This window comes from Furipterus horrens, unplaced genomic scaffold, assembly GCF_987537825.1.
Source record: "Furipterus horrens unplaced genomic scaffold, mFurHor1.1.pri manual_scaffold_7, whole genome shotgun sequence".
Taxonomy (NCBI): Eukaryota; Metazoa; Chordata; class Mammalia; order Chiroptera; family Furipteridae; genus Furipterus; species Furipterus horrens.
This window is the reverse complement of record NW_028327177.1, coordinates 183,259-201,884: the sequence shown is the minus strand read 5'-3', so window position 1 is coordinate 201,884 and position 18,626 is coordinate 183,259. Positions and strand designations below refer to the sequence as shown.

The following is an 18,626-nucleotide window of genomic DNA, read 5'->3' as shown; positions in this document are numbered from 1 at the left end:
CTGCTGAGCTCTGTGTGGATTCCCAGCCTTGTGCAGCCACCCACAGGCCTGCTCTGTGCTCAGCCTCTTGACTGTCCTGAGGGAGAGGCAGTGTCATGTGTGTGCTGGGCTGCACTGATCTCCACACCTTGGCCCTCAAGTTCTTGCTCCTCAGTAGATCTCTGAGGTCTTCAGGGCAATTTTGTCTATTTTGTTCTTGCTGTGCAGGTTCGTTTCTGATTAAGTTAATCCACCATCACAGAAATGAAATCCCAACATCTTAAGACACCAGTTGTGCAGTCTGGTCCCTCTGCCCCTGTCTCTTGATTGTCACTGGGCCTTTCTGGACAAGGCCCCAAGTCCTAGTCACTGGTGGTGAGTGAGGCAGCGCCTTAAGAACAAAGGCTGGAGACAGGAGCTCGGGGCAAGGGAGGCCCCCTGATGCTGTGAGGCAGCTGCTCCAGGACCCCGCCCACAGCCCGGCACACAGGCAGGGTCGGACCCTCCCGGTCAGTTTCGTTGCCCAGCATCTTGGCCTCACCACCGAGGAGTCAGACAGCAGCAAGGCTCAGGATACGGGCTCCCATGCCAGGGGATTCTGCTCCTGGTTGCTGGAGGCTGCTCACACCAACCACAGGCAGACAGAAGGGGGCAGTGTGCCAGGGCCAGCAAACCCTGGAGGCTGGCTTTGGAGTTGAGAGATCTGGGACTGAACTCCAACCCATGGCTCACTGGCTGTGGGTCGTCCGAACGTCACTTACCATCTGTCTCAGTGTCCTCCTCAGCTCTTATGAGGATTAAATAGTGTAACGTCAAAATCCTTAGTCTAGTACCAACACAGGAAGCACCTAGCAAGGGCGAACTGTTACTTTTCACACCTGTTTTCACCACTCAGCAGATTCAGCCCCTGTGTGAAGCCCTCCATGGGCGTCGATGTAAACGATCCCTGCCTGGCGAAGGGTGCTGAGGGCTGGGGGCTGAGGGCTGCCCCACCGGCCTGTGAGTCATGAGCCATCGAGTCGTGCTGCAGAATGAGGAGGGTGGACAAGAGCGTCAGGCAGAATCCAGAGCACATGAGAGGCTGCTGGTAGGAGGACAGGCGCATTCCAGGACCTGAGAGTAGTTACATCTGGTCCAGGCAGAGACGGGAGAGGACGAGGCAGGAGGAAGCTCCGCAGCCCTCCCCTCCACCAGGACACACTGCCCCTGGGCAGGGGGGTAGGGGCCAGCACCGCACCCTTCTGTGCCTAAGCACCTCCAGGATGTCTCTCATTTGATCCTCCACGAAGGCCCGAGGTCCCTGTAGGCTCCACGTCACAGATGGGGACGAAAACCCCAAAGGCCCAGAAATGGTGGTCCTCAGTCCCAGGGAGCAGATGGGCCCACAGCGAAGCGCTGCCTGCCCCCAACAGGTGCAGCGAGTCTCCGGTCTGATGAGGCATCTCTCCTGCCTGTCACTGCAAGCATCACCGCCCACCCCTGTGCATGCAGCGCCATCGCCCCTCAGGGCTCCTCCCTGAACCCTCACATCTGGTTTCCAGTCTCTGCTACCTGCTTCTCACCCAGTCTCTTCAACTTGCCCTCACCCCCAGTAGTCCAGCCTTCCTGGCCTGCCCTCGGGCCTCTGTGTCTTTACAACTCCCCAAACCCAGGCGGCCTCTCCTCCCTTCCTAGTTCCCTGTCCACCCTGCTAGGGTGGAGGCAGCCAGGTACAGGGACACCACGCGTCCTTAAACAGAAAGGGATGGTTGCCCAGCTACCCTAGGGAAGCAGGAGCACCTTCACTGCCTATAGAGATACTGGGAGTCCGGCGGACCAGGGCACAGGCGGCATTCAGGGCAGCGCAGGCACAAAGGTCTCTGTTCAGCAGAGGGTGTCTCCCCCCCCACCCCGGGGTGGGCTGCTTCAACATGGAATGGAGAGCTCCGCACCAAACCAATGCCCTGAAGCGCCTCCTCGGGGAAGTGGCTGTTCTGTGAGCGACACCTGGACCCAACCTCTCGTGCTCCGGAGGAAAACCTCCGCCCAGTGTGTGAGTGCGACTCCCAGAGGCACGCTCCGGTGCAGCAGAAGCAACCACACACAGGAAGCGAGTTTTGAAAACAACTTTAAGTATCCAGCCCTTCAACTGCCCTGCAAGCCTTCAGGCCCACGGATACCCCTCTGTGCCGAGCTGGGTGGGTTTGTCCATTGCTGCCCATCCTGCTCACCAGCCCTTGGTGGGTGGCACAGGCTGCGCCTGGACAGGCTCCTTCTTGCTCCCCTCCGCCCCGCAGACCCTGTGCAGAGTGCTGGCGGAGGGCGGCGGTGTCTCTTCCCCACTCCACCCATAAATGTTACTTTCCCTATTTTTCCCACTCTGAACAACTACTGCATCCACTCCTAAAAGAACAGACTGTTCCCGTGCCAAGCCCAGCTGGGACCCAGGACGGCAGGGCCACAGCAGCCCTGGCAAAGACGAGGTGGACCACCAGTCTGGGGACCTGACCTGGCCTGCCTCTTAGGTAAAGTGGTTTCTAGTGCTTGACGTGACCGACACTATCTGAAGCCGCAAGCTGCTCTCAGTGACGGCCCTTTTACCCTGAAAGACATGGGCCCATATCACCTGAAAGGAATGTTCTCACCGGGATAAGTGAGGCCATTAGGTGCCACACTCTTTGGAATACACAGCTCTTAACAAGCACATGCCACTCAGCTACAGCCGCCTGTGCTCCCGGAGGCCACGTGCAGCAAGCCCACGTCCCCGCTGGGGTGTGCAGATCCAAGATGCAGCTTCTGTCCGTAAGTTCTCGTAGTAAACTTTTTGTTTAATTCTGGCCGCACCGGCCTCTTGCCTCAGTGCCTCAGCCCTGCCCCCCTGTGGAGGTTGAACCCAGTGCACCTGCAGAGGCCCTGCGCCATCGGCTGAGACCACCAGGCACAGGAGGCTGGAAGCAGGTCACAGAGCCATTCAGCTGGGCCCAGGGTAAACTCAGGTCCTCTCCTGATGTGCTGTTGTACAAACCCAGTTACCACTTCTAAGCTCAGGCTTTAGAACTGTCGGAGCAAACTGCCAAGGGCTTCTCAGGTCTTCAAATGCGTCCCCAGCACTGGGGTGACTCCTGGCCTGTGCTGGGGGCACACACCCACCTGCCCCCGCAGAGCCAGGGTGGACACTCCTGCTGCAGCCTGGACACATGAGCTGGCCCAGGGAGAGCCTCGCCCAGCTAACGGCTATTGCACCCATGTCCTGAGTGTCGTCTCCAGCACCTTCCAGCACCTTGCAAGGTCAAAGCAAGGGCCATGAGAGGCCGAGGCCTCCTTCCCTATGACCAAAACCAATGTTCCCCCTTCACCTGGGAAGCATTTGGTGCACAGCTGGGAGCTCCCAGGAGGACCACAAGCTGAGGACACCCCAGGGCCTGGTTTCTTGGGCAGGGACACCACCATGGGCTCCGTGACCCCCAAAGTAGGCACAGAGGTTCTTCAAGGACTAGAAGCTGCCACATGAGCCTGGGGCCACTCCAGGAGGCCTCTACCCAGGCACCAGGGGCCCTGCCAGCCACTCACGCTTCACTGGCCGGTGCAGAGCCGGTACGCTGTGCACATCCAGCTAGTTGCTTCCTATTGAGCCAGACCCTTTTCTAGCTCATTGAAGAGCTACCAAGAAAACCACCCTTGGTCAGAAGATAGGGCTAAGCCTGAGCCATGGGCTCTACCTGTAGAGCAGCAGCTGGCCATCCGAGCTGTAGTCCCGGTGGATCTCATAGTCCTTCTCGAAGAGCACTCCTGGTGGCGAAGGGCTGAAACACAGCAACGCGAGACAGAGATGAGAACCTAAGCGTGGTAAGAAACGCGGCACATTTAGGGTGGCACGCCTCCCCCTTTCAGAAGTGACTCGTGCCCACAACGAGGAGGCGGTCCAGAAAAGATCGAGGCGGAAGCAGCGTCAGCAGCAGCAACAACAGCCATCTGCCTTCACCTGTACCAAGTGCGGCAGGGATTGTCACTCCCGAATCGGACTGCACAGCCATTCTCGGCGGTGCAGATAGACTCTCGGGAAGCTACGCCATCGTCTCTCGAGACGGACGGCTGCCGACGACGACGTGCCCACAAAGCCGTCCCCTTCATGAGGGCAGGCACGTGTTTCTGCTGCCCTAAGCCCTCAGAGCCTGGACAACAGCACGGATGGGGACACTGCAGCAGGGACAGCCCCTCTGTGGTTCCGTCCAGAGGCTGGGGCAAGGCCAGGCCACGGAATGCCGTCCTGGGTTTTAGAAACTCAGATGCCTGGAACTGAGGCTTCTATTCTACGCGATTAGTTGAGGGGGTTAGTGAGACTCAAAGCTTTGACCAGACACGACCAAATGACCTGAGGAAGAACCAGGGTTAGAAAAACCGTGAGGTAAATGGCAAGCTTCTTAAGGGTGGGGGCTTGGAACACAGCAGGCACCCAATACTTGGGAAATGAGTAAGTGGGCATGTGATCAAATTAATATGTAGTTATGATTTTAAAAACTCTCAGTAACCCAGAAGTAGAGGAAAATTTGCTTAACTTAACCAAGAATATGCAAACTAAACCAAAGGCCTTCATAATATTCAGCAGCAACAGACTGAAAGCACACCCATCAATGTCAGGAGAGAACACCTGTGCTCAGCTCCAGTGGATAATAGTTTCAGAAACGCTAGTCAATCCAATAAGATTTTTTTAAAAGTAAGAAATTTAATATTTGAAAGAGAGAGATAAAGTCATCATTAGTTGCCAACCTAGAAAATCTAAAAGAATTAACTGAGACACTTTCGGTCAAGATGGAGGCACAGGTGACACACTGCGTCTCCCTCGCAACTAAGAAAAAATTTACAACCACCTCAAAAGTAAAAAACACCAACAACCAGAAGTTCCAGAAAATCAAACTACATGGAAGTTCAACAAACAAAGAAATAAAGAAGAAATACTCATCTAGACAGGTAGGAGGGGCGGAGCCAGGGCAGAGAGGACATGGTTCGGTGGCAGCAGCCAGCAGTATAGGGGCTGACGTTGCAGCAGAAAGCAGAGTCACACATTATGAAAGTCAGGAGAGACACCTGGAGAGCGGTCCCAGCCCCAGATCAGACTGCGCAGCTCACGGTCCCAGCGCTGGGGAAAATCAAGCCTCATTGCTTCTGACTGTGCAGACCAGTGGGGGTTGGGGTGAGGAAGAAACTGCCAGTTTCTCAGCAGAATCTGCTTGTTTAAGGGGCCCCCACGGTCCTAGAGCATCCGCAGATGCACCCACTCTGGGAACGAAGGCCAAGGCAACAGCTAGAGAGGCACCAATCCGCTGTGGAAGTGGGAGGAGAAGTGCCTGGAAAAGGAACGAGTGCTGGGCAGGCAGTGTTGTTCCCTCTCAGACCCCTCCCCCACATATAGCGCCATAGCATGATGAAACGGGTCGCCCTGTACCGATTAATCCCTAAGGCCCCACCCCTTACAATGTAACAGGAGCAATAGCTCTACCTAAGACACAGAGGCAGACAAACACAGGAGCCTATCAAGACAAAGAAACAGAGAAGTATGGTCTAAAATGGAGAATGGATCAAAGTTCCGGTGGGAGAACTAAGCGACGAGGAGATAGCCAACCTGAGAGATGAGGAGATAGCCAACCTAACAGATGCAGAGTTCAAAACACTGGTGATAGAGATGCTCACAGGCTTGACAGATATGCTTGAGTACAACAAACGCGTAAGAGAGGAAGTGAAGGCTGTGCTAAGTGAAACAAAGGAAAATCCACACAAAACGAATGGTGAAGAGAAGGAAGCCAGGGTTCAAAGCAACAAATTGGAACATAAGGAAGAAAAAGACAGTCAACCAGTAAAAAATGACGAAATAAGAATTGAAAAAAATGAGGTGAGACTTAGGAACCTCTGGGACAACTTTAAACACGTCAACATTCGAATCATAGGGGTGCCAAAAGGAGAAGAGGAAGAGCAAGAAAATGAAAGCTTGTGTGAAAAAATAATAAAGGAAAACTTCCATAATTTGGTGAAGGAAATAGACATACAAGTCCAGGAAGTCCAGAGAGTCCCAAACAAGCTAGACCCAAAGAGGACAACACCAAGACACATCATCATTAAAACGCCAAAGGTTAAAGATAAAGAGAGAATCTTAAAAGCACCAAGAGAAAAGCAGGGAGTTACCTACAACGGGGTGTCTATAAGACTCTCAGCTGATTTCTCAAAAGAAACTTCGTAGGCAAGAAGGGACTGGCAAGAAGTATTCAATGTGATGAAAAGCAAGGCCCTACAACCAGGATTACTCTATCCGGCAAAGCTATCACTTAGAATGGAAGGGCAGATGAAGAACTTCCCAGACAAGGTAAAGCTAAAAGAGTTCATTATCACCAAGCCATTATTATATGAAATGTTAAAGGGACTTACGTAAGAAAAGATCAACACTATTAACGTTAAAATGACAACAAACTCACAATGATCAACAATGAATCTAAAAAACAAAAACAAACTAAGCAAACAATTAGAAGAGGAACAAAATCATAGGTGTGGGGATCATTTGGAGGATTATCAGGGGGGAAGGGGGAGAAATGGGGAAATGGTGCAGGGAAATAGGGGAAGTTAATAATAATTTAGAAAAGGGTTGTGAGAAATGCTCACAGTAAAACACTGGGACACAGGATTTGAGCAGCAAAGCCAGGCGTTTATTCACAAGTCTGCAGAGTCGGGTGCACCACCAGCCAGGGGCATGCGCGTGAGAAGTAGACAAAGAAAACTGGATTTTTATTAATGCGATTAGCCTCCCCCCTCCTCTCCTACGCCCTCGTTTCTCCATTATTGGTTAATCCAGGTTCACAATCTAACACGATTAACTACTTAACTCAGGGTGTGATTCGTCGGCAGCCATCCGTCTCCAGAGAGGATGGTGTAGCTTCTTAAGAGTCTATCTGCACCACCGAGAATGGCTGTGCAGTCCAACTCGGGAGTGACACAGTATTTGTCTCCTCCCGTGTTGAATCGACATCTTGCGATGACGCTGGAGCGTCCTCTCCAGTGAAGCTGAAGCTACAGAGCCTGGGCAGGGTGATATGGAGGGTCTGCTGTTGCCCATGCAGCAGACCCCCCCTCTCTTCGCAGCTGAAGGGTCCAAGGGAAAGACAGAGTCAATACAGCTTGGCTTCAGGTGCGCCGCAGGAGTTGCCGGTGTTGACTACAACATCAAACCGCCTTAGGGACTCCGGCTCCGGATTTTCTGTCGGGGTTTACTCCCTTAGCCTTTCCCCTGAAGAGGTATGCCGCAAGGCAGCGGAGGTTTTTTGGAGTCAGAGTTTTCCTTCTCAGGGTGTGATTAACTAAGGGTAATCTAGTTATAGGTCTATCTCCAATTTACTTGCAGAGTTATGTAGCTACACCTTCCCATTTCTCTGTTTGGTGAGGACAGTCTTCCTCCTTTTGATCCCAGAGATATGTGTGAGGAGCTGCAAAATGTCATTTCCTTGCCCCTTTCCCATGATTTATCTGTTAATTATCTCCTACTGGTTTGAGAGTCACTGGCTTCTTTATCCCTAACAGGGTGAAGCCTAGGAACTTATATGAACGACCCATGGACATGAACTAAGTGGGGTGGGATTGCTGGAGGGAAGGGGGGGTATTAGGCGGAGGGGAGCAAAGGGAAAAGAAACAGGGACAACTGTAACAGCATAATCAATAAAATATACTTAAAAAAATAAATAAAACTGTCAAAAAAAGTTAAGAGTTTAGCCTTAATGTTACAGAATGGGGGTCTCCAAAAATCCCCAGAGCCTGCAGGTTTGGGGATGGGGAAAGGAAACAGCTTTTAAAATGCCTTCACATGCCTGTGGCTAGCGGCTAGTGGCTAGTGTCTTTGTTACACAAATGGCTTTGATTCTTCCAAGGCCCCAAGAAGATGGGAGGGGTTTTGGACCATGGAATGGTACAGAAAGAGCACACAGAGCCTGCGCAAGGTTCTGTGAATGGTCGGAACTGGTTACCACACCCACTGCATCAGAGGATGCAGTCAGGGGGTTAAAAATAGGCAGCAGACATTTTTAGCTAGGTTCTCCATGCGGTTTACAAGGAGTCTGGGAACTCCACGCGGTTCTGCATTAAGAGCTGGAGGGCGCCACAGCACAGGCAAAACCTCCCCATTAGGATCGCATGGTTGGGAGCTGCCGGTGAAGCTGAACTGTGTCTGGGAAGTAGGAAGACTGTATCTCTGACTTTTCTAAAACTAGCCGGGTTTGGTAGGGGGAGGCAGAACTCTGTGTTTGTGGGTGTATTACAGAAAATGAAACTTAACAGCAGAAATCCGCAAATAATCTAAATCTATATAACTATTAAATAAACAATTCTTTTTCTTTTCACTAACTCTGGTATTAAGAGTTATGCTTCTGGCGGCGGGCAATCAGGCCCCTCATAACTGAACAGCCCGTGGGTTCTGTAACATTAATTGATAGGCTTAAGTGACTAATGCATGTACAAAGCTGTTATTCTAAAATTGTGTAGCTTTTGAACAAAGACTCCTTTCCTTTATCAGTAAAAGTTTGCCTCTGGTATTTTGCCTAGAGGGTGGCAGCTGGCAATAGGACCCTAACTGCTGTTCAGTAACAAGCTCTTAAAATCTATACAGACAGGCCTAGAGAGCACACAAGTGTGCTGGCCACACCCCCAGAAACAAGTAGCAGTTCAGAGCACAGAGACGCAGGCTGCACTCCCAGCATGGAGATGAAGACCAGCCACACACAGAGTGAGAAGGAAGGTAAAGGCTATTCTTACTGATCAGCATGAACAAAATCCTACATGAATATTAGCAACCTGAATCTACTTACAAAATTACACAAACTGAGAGTCTCAGGAATACAAGAAATATAGAATAATGATAATTTAAAAAATGCCAATTGCAGCACATCAAAATTCCAACTAAACTACAGACCCACCATCACTCAGAACCAGCAGAAATCAAGTTGAATAGAAGTCCAATAACTACTGAATTAAAGAAACCACATCCATCCAGACTGGTAGGAGGGGTGGAGACGTGGAATGGGCTGGTCCCTCACCCACATGTGGGGGATAAAATTTCGGGTGGGATACCTGAGATCGAGGAGTCCTAGCCCCATACCAGGCCCCCCAGCCCAGGGTCCCAGTGCCAGGAAGAGAAGCCCCCATAACTTCTGGCTATAAAAACCAGTGGGGATTCAGTTGGTGGAAGAAACTTATGGACTCCCAGGCCATTCCTCTTAAAGGGCCTGCACACAGACTTACTCAAATTCCCTCTGAGCTCCAGCACTGGGGTAGTGGCATACAGGGAGGAAATGAAGTGTCTGGCATCAGGGCGAGAACTGGTGGGTAGCTTTCTCCCAGACAGGTGGGCAGAGGCCATTGCTCCTTTTCTGAACCCTCCCCCAATAAGGCCAGCAGGTGGGTACCATATCTGAGACTCCATCAACTTGGCTAACACTCTTTGCCCTGGTGAGTCCCTAAAGCTCCAACCCACCCAACTTATGGGCCCACCCAACTTACGGGCCCACCCAAGCTGCTTTTCCATACGAATGGTTTGTCTAGGCTCAAGCTTCAAATATTCGTAAATCCTCTCAAACAAGCAAGTAAAAGACAAGATAAACTAAAGGAGTTCATGATCACCAAACCATTATTATAAGAAATGTTAAAGGAACTTAATTAAGAAAAACATCAAAACTATTAACAATAAAATAACAAAAACAATTGAATCTAAAAAACAAACTAAGCAAATAAGAACAACAGAGACAGGATAGATGGTGCCAGATGGGAGGGGGATATGGGGGAGGGGTGAAGAGGGGAGGGGACTAAGAAGCACAAACAGGTGGTCACAGAACAGCCACAGGGATGTAAGTACAGCACAGGGTATGGAGCAGCTGAGAACTTATATGCAGGACCCATGGACGAGAACAATGGTGGCGGGACTGCCTGAGGGAGTGGAGGGCCTGGGCGGAGGGGGCAAAGAAGGAAAAATTGGGACACCTGTAATAGCATAATCAATAAAATATAATTTTATAAAATGTTAATTGCAGTAGGGTCCTGGGGCTGCTGTCACCAAGGGCCACAGCCTGGGGCTCCAACAGCAGAACCTCGTGCTCTCATTGCCTGGAGGCCGTGAGTCCAAGGTCAGAGGCCAGCCTGGCTGGTCCCTCCAGCCGTGAGGTGTCCCAGGAGCGGGCAGTCCTTGGCTTGTAGACTCACAGCTCCGGGCTCCACCTCTGTTGTCACAGGGCTTTCTCCCTGGTTTCTGTCCTGTTCCAGGGACGCCAGTCCTCTAGGGTGAGAGCCCACCCTGTTCCAGGTGACCTCATCTCAACCGATGACAGCGGCAACGGCTCTGTTTCCAAGTGAGGTCACGTTCACAAGGACTGAGGATTAGAACTTCAACAAATCATTGGAGGGGCACAAAACTCAACCCATAACACCGATATCAACAGATTCAAAACATACACCTGATAAAATACTGCATCTATTCACGGTGAAAAGCCTAGCAGCAGGAGAGGACTTCCCAAGCCTGAGGGACAATATCACCGAGTTACTGGGACAGCAGGCTTGTAGCCTGAGCATTGTGACAAGGCTGCTGGGCCTCCTGGGTTCAGTCCTGGCTATTGTGGGGCAGGTGGCCAGCATCACAGGAGATGGACTACGACTCTTTAATGAGACTAATGAGACCTCAAACAGAAGTGTAAAAGGCAAGACTGACATAAAAATCAATGTCTATTTACCAGTGAGAGTCAGGAAATGACTTTAAAAAGAGCCCTGGCTGGTGTGGCTCAGTGGACTGAGTGCTGGCTTGCTAACTGAAAGGTCATTGGTTCGATGCCCAGTCAGGGCACAGGCCTGGGTTGCGGGCCATGTCTCGCAACTGGAGGTGTGAGAGGCAACCGATCAATGTTTCTTTCACACACTGATGTTTCTCTCCTCTCTTTCTCCCTCCCTTCCCCTCTAAAGATAAAGAAAATTCTTAAAAAAAAGAGAGAGAGAACTTACAAAGGCAGAGAACTATAAAATTGATAACATACCTAGAAATAACACGTGATCCTCACACAGGGGAGAAGACGATCTAATGCAGACGTCCACCGCGCCCAGACTGATCCACACATTCAACCCAACGCTCACCCAAATGCAAACAGCTCTTCCACTGAAGCCCTGATCCCACTGACCTGCTGGTGTTACTTTATGGCAGAATATCTACAATGCACTTGGAGAAAGGATATTGTCCCCCAGAGAGCTCGTCACTGGGCTGGAGGGTACAGGGGTGGGCAGCGGCATCTCCAGGCCAGTACCCAGAGTGTGGGCGACAAACACATTTGTCAAGAGAATCCTGAAAGAACCTAATCCCTTCACCTGAGTCAGCGATCAAAAAAGAATTCAACATCACCACGAACGAGCCACTCTCTGAGTCCCGGATAAGAGGACCCAGGACAGCCTATGGGCCCCAGGAGGCACCCAAGGGCACTCAAAGCACGTGCGCCCCGCTGCTTCGCCTCCCGGCCCTTGGCTCTCACCAGCAGGAGACTATGTTCTCTGCACGACTCCCAGGCATTCGCTCGGAGCCACTTGGACCTCTGGGCAGCAGACACACCCTCAGTGTGTGTCCAGCATGCACACAGACCTGACCCCTGCGTGCGTCTGTCTCCCCCATCCTGTGCAAGAGCCCCATGACCAGCTGTGCAGCCGCCAGATGCATGGGCATCTGCCTGAGCCCACCCACCTCAGCACACTCTGTACTGTCCCTCCCCTGGCAGCCAACTGGCTCGTTCCTCTCCCGGTGCTTTTATGTCATTCTCAGAGGATCACGACAGACCCCACTGTGCACATCAGGTGTCAGCAGCTCTACGGCTTCCACTGTCCCTGGTGAAATGCAGCCTGCCCCCCACCTGTCCCACTGCCTCACCTGCCACTCTCCTCCTCTGCAGCCCCATATGCCATCTGCCGGCTCCTCCCCAGTGGCTCTTGTGCCTTCCCGCCGGTGTCCAGCTCGGGCTCCAGGGAGGAGCTGGTGCTGCCATCGCGGCTGACACTGCTGCCGCGCCCAGGGCTGTTGTCCGCAGAGGCGCGGGGGGACTCGGTGTTCTGTTTCAGGGTCTGCAGCTTGGCCAGGGGGATGATGTCACAGCCCTGAGGACGATGCCACACAGTGCGCTGGGTGGTGGCGCTGTAGTAGTAGAAGCGCGATGTGTTGGGATCGAAGAGCTCCCACCACTGGTTCTCGCTGGTGCGCTTGATGCGGACGCCTGCGGGCGGGTCCCACACGCACTCGCCCGTGACCAGGTTGGCGTACATGCGCTCCCGCGTGCGAGGCTCAATGATCTCCACCCACTCCAGCCTGGGAAAGAGGCAGACGGCGTGAGTGCGAGGGGCACCCAGGCCCTATGCCCCAGCCCCTGTGCCCGCTGGGAGAACCTGCAGACCCTGCATCTGGCATTCGGCAGCTTCCAGTGCAAGACATCCCTTCACTTACACAGTATGAACCTTTTGAAGCTTATTAGTGTTTTCTCATCATTTACAAAGTCCAGCTGGGGGACACACAATCAGTCCAAAACAGAAACAATGTCAGATTTATGTAACAGTTGGAAAAACAGCCTTCCTCCCGATTCCCCAGTTAGTTCCCCAAGAACACATGCAGGGGTCGAGGTCCGGCAGGCCAGCGTGGGGCACAGAGGGCTCACTGTCCCACAGCCGAGGGGCCAGGCTCCCACGTCACACTGCTGCCCTTCCGACTGGAGCGCTGCATGGGGAGCGGCTGGAGCAAGCACCGCTTCTCATGGCCTCGCCCACGGCCTCAGCACCCTGAGGCTGGTGCCTGCAACCACCCACAGTGCTGGCCATAAGCTGCTATCCGGCTTCGCTCTCCCTTCCACAAGAGTGAGGTGGGATTCTGTCCTCGGTGTCTTATAACAAAAAGACTGTCGTGTTAGCACTGGCAGCTGCCATGTGACATGCCACCCTTGATTCCTCTTTTTTTGAGCACTGATGGGTATATTTGAGCCAGCACCTTTCTACTTTGCTGTAGTTTCCAAGTTTTCTACAATGCTCACAGATTGCTTTTATAACTGGACAAAATTAAGACACATTATCTACTATAAAAGTCTATTTTCTACTGCAGCATACAATAAATGAGACTTTTAGTGTCAACCTTTAAAGTTTTGGGGGCATCTCTCCCTGGGGGCGTGTGTTTTAATGTGAATCCAAACTTAATGACAGGGATAGACTTGCACAACTGACACCTAAACAAAGTTATACAGACTTTTTTAAAAAGCCACATAGTGTCCATACATATGAACATCTGTGTAGAACTGTGGAAAGGGCATCTAAGGGGGTTACCTTTTGATGGAATTTGCCACAATTTTATATCCCCCCCCCTTTTAGTTACCTAATTTTTTTCAATGTTTTTATAATAGAAATGTAAAAACATACACCAGTCCAGCCGCACAAGGGAAAGCCCCTCCCTCTGTCTCACATCTGCAGCAGCAATTGGGGGCTACGCCTGGGGACTGGGCTTCCGCGGAAGGAAGTAAGCACAGATCTAGCACCACCATTGCCCCTCCTCACCTGGTGCTCGACCCTGAAATCCGAGGCTCCTGGGTGCCGGCATTATGGCTCTCACATCCGCACTCCTGTGTCTGGGACATTGCGGTCTCCTCCTGAGGACCCAGGCGGGGAGTCTCAGCGGATCATCGGGATGCCCCCTCCAGCATCAGTAGGGAAGATGCTGCCCTGCGAGAGAGCATTGCTGTCTAAGCACATAATTTCAGAAAACATCTTGTTACACCTTTGGGTTTCAGGAAGCAGTAACAGACTAGCTAGTCCCTCACAGCTCAGTGCGCTGGCGAGAATGAGGAACACCCAGTCCAGAGCTAGGCCCTGCCCTTGAACCTCACCCAGGATCCAGCCCTTGCCCACCACAAGGCACCCAGACGCTCTCACAAGCAGGCCCCAAGAAAGCTGCCCACTGCCTCTGAGACGCAGTGGCCTCGGTATCAAACAGGGACAGCGCTACGCACCGGGCGCTACCGTGGCAACATGGGGGAAGCACACCTAACAGCCCCTGACGGTGCAGCGCTCAAGAACATCTGATGTACCTGATTTAATGGACTTTTCAAACGTGCTCTGTTGACTACATATAAACTTAGGAAAAAAGTGAACCTTGACCCAAAACTCAATTCTAGATAAACTCTAGATCTAAATGTTAAAAGTAAAACAATAAGGCTTTTAGAAAAAATATGTAAGAAAATCTCTGTGCCCTTATGGTAGATACAGGTCTCCTAATCAGAAAAGTTAATAAACTGAACTACAGTATGTAAAATGAAGAACAACTGTTTATCAATATTCCATTATGTGTAAAAACGCAAGCCCAGAATGGGAAACATCTGCTGTATGGAATGTGTGCAATGAGTGACATTAGCCCCCATTTTGGCCAATGGAAAAAAATCCAAAAGGACCGTCCCTTTTACAAAGTAGCGCCCCATGTTTATTTTGCAGCGAGTGAGCTATTGCACAGGCAGCGGCGCCCCGAGCAGGGAGGGGGGCCCCCGCCGAGCTCCCTCCTGGGAACCACACGCAGTACAGCACGTCAGCGCTGAGCCAGCCACCGGTGCCCTGGGCTGTCCGCGAACATCCGGGTGCCACCTCAATGCAGCCCGCGCTGTGCTCAGCAGGATGCGCCCACGCCATCTGGCCTACGGGAGACTTCACAGTCACACCGCGCTTTTGGATGGTGGGGGAACCTAGTATGTCTTCTTTTCTGGCTGCTTTTAAGACTTCTCATCATCTCTGGTTTTGAGCAACTTGATTATGATGAGCCTTGAGCAATGTTATCCATGTTTCTTGTGCTTAGGGTTTGTTAAGACTGTTTGACCCCGTTTATAGTTTTCATCAAATAGCTTTTCTGTCCCTCCCATCCCCTTTGCCAACTCGTTACACAAACGCCAGCCCCCTGCCAGGTGCCCCACATCTCGTTCATACTCTGTTTTGCTTTTGTTTAAAAGTACTTTCCCCTCCTTCTTTTAGTGTGGATCGTCCTCACGGCTTTGTCTTCGAGTTCACTAGCCCTGTCTTCTGCGATGCCTCTTCTGTCGGTGTCCTTCACAGTTAAGATAATTTAGTTTCAAGTGTAGAAGTTTAATTTAGATTTTTTAATTTTAGTACTTACTTATGTACCCAATATTTCCCTCAGGTTTTGAACACATGGGATGCAATTATAACTGCTTTAAGGACCTTGTCTGCTCAACCTGTCACCTGAGTCAGTTTTGCATCCGTTTTGATCGGCTTTCCCTGTATTATGGGTTGTATTTTCCCGGAGCTTTCCATGCCACACACTGAGTTTTACCCTTTGGAAGCTCTGCATTTTTGTGTTCCTATAAATACTCCTGAGCTGTGTTTTGGGAGACGGTTACTTGGAAACAGTATGGAACTTTTGGATCTTGCTTCTAAGGTTGATTAGAACACGAGAGCAGCATTCATTCTGGGGCTGCCTGTCCTCCTCTGCCCAGTGAATTATGAAGTTTTCATCATGCCTGAAGAGAAGACCCTTCTCACACACCACGAGATCCCTGAGCACCGTCGCTTCTAACCCTTCTGCATGGCCCCAACCCGGGCCTCTGGTAGTGTCCTCAGAGCCGCAATGGCCAGCACCCCGCTGGCAGCTGAGGCATGTCCTCAGCACATCTCCACGTATTCTGTTGTGCACCTCTGCACGCTCCAGTCACCTTGGTTCCCCGGACGCTGAGCTCCATCTCCAGAACTCAGGGAGTCTGCCAGGCTCTTTGCAACACAACCTAGAAACTCCCTGTGCCCTGGGCTGGGGAAATCGTCAGCCTCATCTGGTTTGACTCTTACCTCACAGGAATCACCCACTGCGTGCTGTCACCTCACACTCACAGTGTAGGAACCGAGGTGTCATACACACGGTCCATCTTTTCATTGGCTCCAAGGGGGTGGTAAATCTGATCCCTCTTACCCCATCTTCTGGGTAATGGTGTTGCTTCCCATGAATACGGTTCACAATTCTGATACTGCGACAGGTGCTCATGGAAACTGAGCAATTAGGGCAATGGCTTCCCGCTGATGGAGAGGAAGGGTACAGACAGGCAAGGGAGGGGTCTAGAGGGACCCATGGAGGAGACTCGTGTCTGGTGGAATACAGACCCTGACGGCCACACTGAGAGAATTCACAGGCCAATACACACGGATACACGCCCTTGCTGTGACAACTCAGAAGACCTAGAACAACAGCCCACAGCGCGTTCAGCCCAGACCCTGGCTCTAACAGCATCCACAATGACAGGAACCAGGAGCCCCTGGAGAACGAGCTGAAATGACTGGGGCAGGAACCAAGATGCAGGAAGAGTAGACAGAAACCAGACCCCACCCTGGGGGGAGGGGGCAGCGGTGGCAGAAGTGCTCCCAGTGACCAAAGCCGAAGCAATCTGAACAAAAAGAAAACAAAATGTTGTGTTAAAACCCAAACTGTAAAATAAATATCTAAAGTCAACACTAATACAAACAAACAACTAAGTAAGTGAAATGGGGAGGAGACAGCCCCCCCCCACCCAAAAAGAACAGTCTGTGTAGCTCTCTGCCTTCCAGTAGGGGTGCACGACAGACACCCAGCTCAGGTAGGAGACCCAGCCCTGCGCCCTCCTCTGCAGCCACCTAATCTCAGTGCCCGACTCAGGCTGGCTGCACTCACAGGCCAGCTTGGGCCCCACCACATGCTAACGCCGAGTCTGGAGCGCTCACCAAGGACCAACAGGGCCTCCAGTCACGGATGGTGCCGCGAGGTGGGCACACTGGCGGGCGGCTCCACCGGCACCCGAAGGCTCTCCGGCAACAGACCCTTCAGTGTGACCACTGACCTTCACGGTAGGTCCCTGGGAGCCACGTCCCAGGAGAGCAGAGGCCCCGCTCAGCCAGCGTTGGCAGCCCGGAGGGACTGCCAGAGTCCGACAGCCGCACAGCTCTGTGTCTTCCCTCGTCTTCCTCCCCATCCCTCCTGAGCTGGGGTCTTATAGAAAATGCAGATGGGGCACCTCAGCCTCCCGCTGGCTGCTCACCTCCCTCACCTGACACCTACGAGGGTCCCCCACGCCCACCAGTACCATAGGCCCCATCCTGTCACCTCCGCTTCATCACTGGGATCCCTCAAACCCTCCTCATTAAGCGCAAACTCAGCCCTGCTCAGGGCTCCGGCTTCCTCTCCTCCCGGCTGGCTGACATCCGCCTCTGACTGAAGTCTTGTTCCCTGTTTTTCATGCCTTTTGTCCATTTCAGTGAGTGTCAGGGAAGGAAAGAGAACAAACAAGTGCTGACTCAGCCATGGTCTCCAGAAGGCCTGAGGCGCACTCTCAGTGCTGTTTCCATGAGCCCCCCACTGTGAACAAGGCGTGACCTCAGCCTGGCGGCGGAGAGCGGGGCTCCGAGCAGTGGGCACAATGCCCCATTCTGCGCTGGGCAGGGCGGCTGGCATGTCCACACCACGCCTCTGTGCCAGCTGCTCTCATTGCCTCTCCCGCTCCCCAGGATGGCCGCCCTGACTATGACGACCATAACCCAACCCATTGTCAAGTTGTGGAACCACCGAAGGTCAGGACCAGCTCCCAAACCTCCCACAGAGAAAGGACACAGAAGGTGGGCCTGACCTGGAGCTCCTGGGAAGCTCCCGCTCTGGGCGTAGCCCTTGGCTTCTGCCTGGTGCCTGAGGTCACAGGACAGGCAGTCAGGACACACAGCCCTGGGCCTGCGGCCATGCCCCCGCCATCCCTGCCTTTCTGGACTTTCCTCACCAACGAAACAGCACCGGGGCCCCTGTGGGACTGTTTAGAGAGAACAAAATACCTGTCCACGTGGCAGTGGTGGGAACAGAAAAGCTGGCTCGTGATGAGGAGCAGCCGACACCGAAGTCCCAGCTTGTCCCCAAGCCCCCGCAGCAGCACACTGCCGCCCCACTGGGCTCTGAGACAGATGACAGCGGCCAGGACAGGGCCGGTGACAGGGGACAGTCTGCAAGGCTGTGCTGACGTGAGCAGAAACACTCCTGTCACCACTCTCCTAGTGCCCACAGGGCCAGAAGTCACCACACCACCCCCCAACCCTTCCAGCTTGGCTCCTCCACCCCGCATGGCAACTTAGGGGCTTCAGCATGGGCGCTGGGGGCAGCACAGTGACCTCAAGCACCAGGACTGAGGGAGACCTGGGTCCCCAAAGGAAAGAGTCAGCTTTGTGGCAGAGGATGTTGTTAGGATGGAAACCTCACGGTGACTGTTTAAAAACACCCGCGTCAGGACAGCGCCTTCTGCTCACGATTGCATCCCCAGTGCCACCCTCAGCTCAGCAAATGGGCAAACACTTGTTGTCGCTCTTCTCCCCTGGTGCGGCCTCGGGCCAGGGCAGTGGAAGCCCACAGGGCATAGGGCACAGGGCACCTCAGCAGGCGGCTCACCTCAGGCCACAGCTGCCAGAAGGAGGTATCCAGGAGAAAATGGGGAGTCGCAAGGAAAAGAAAAGCCCTAAATTCACAAAGAAAAACTGAAAATACAGCCCTGGCTGGTATGGCTCTGGACTGAATGCTGGCCTGTGAACCCAAAGGCCACCAGTTCAATTCCTGGTCAGGGCACATGCCTGTGTTACAGGCCAGGTCCCTG

At 52.6% G+C, this 18,626-nt stretch overlaps 1 protein-coding gene across 2 annotated transcripts in view; it reads right to left on the bottom strand.

The window, feature by feature from the left end:
- ARHGAP39 (Rho GTPase activating protein 39) overlaps positions 1–18,626 on the bottom strand; it is a 57,576-nt gene that overhangs the window by 23,238 nt on the left and 15,712 nt on the right. Inside the window, exons 2-4 of one of the 2 annotated variants that reach the window (XM_090283146.1) lie at positions 13,537–13,701; positions 11,879–12,310; positions 3,678–3,761 (exon numbers count right to left, since the gene is read on the bottom strand). In XM_090283146.1, the coding sequence (XP_090139272.1) occupies positions 3,678–3,761; positions 11,879–12,310; positions 13,537–13,616 (596 nt within the window). In that variant the 5' untranslated portion in view covers positions 13,617–13,701. Of the gene's footprint in view, positions 1–857; positions 1,004–3,677; positions 3,762–11,878; positions 12,311–13,536; positions 13,702–18,626 lie in introns of those variants that run through there. The other variant, XM_090283145.1, reaches the window with a different exon arrangement.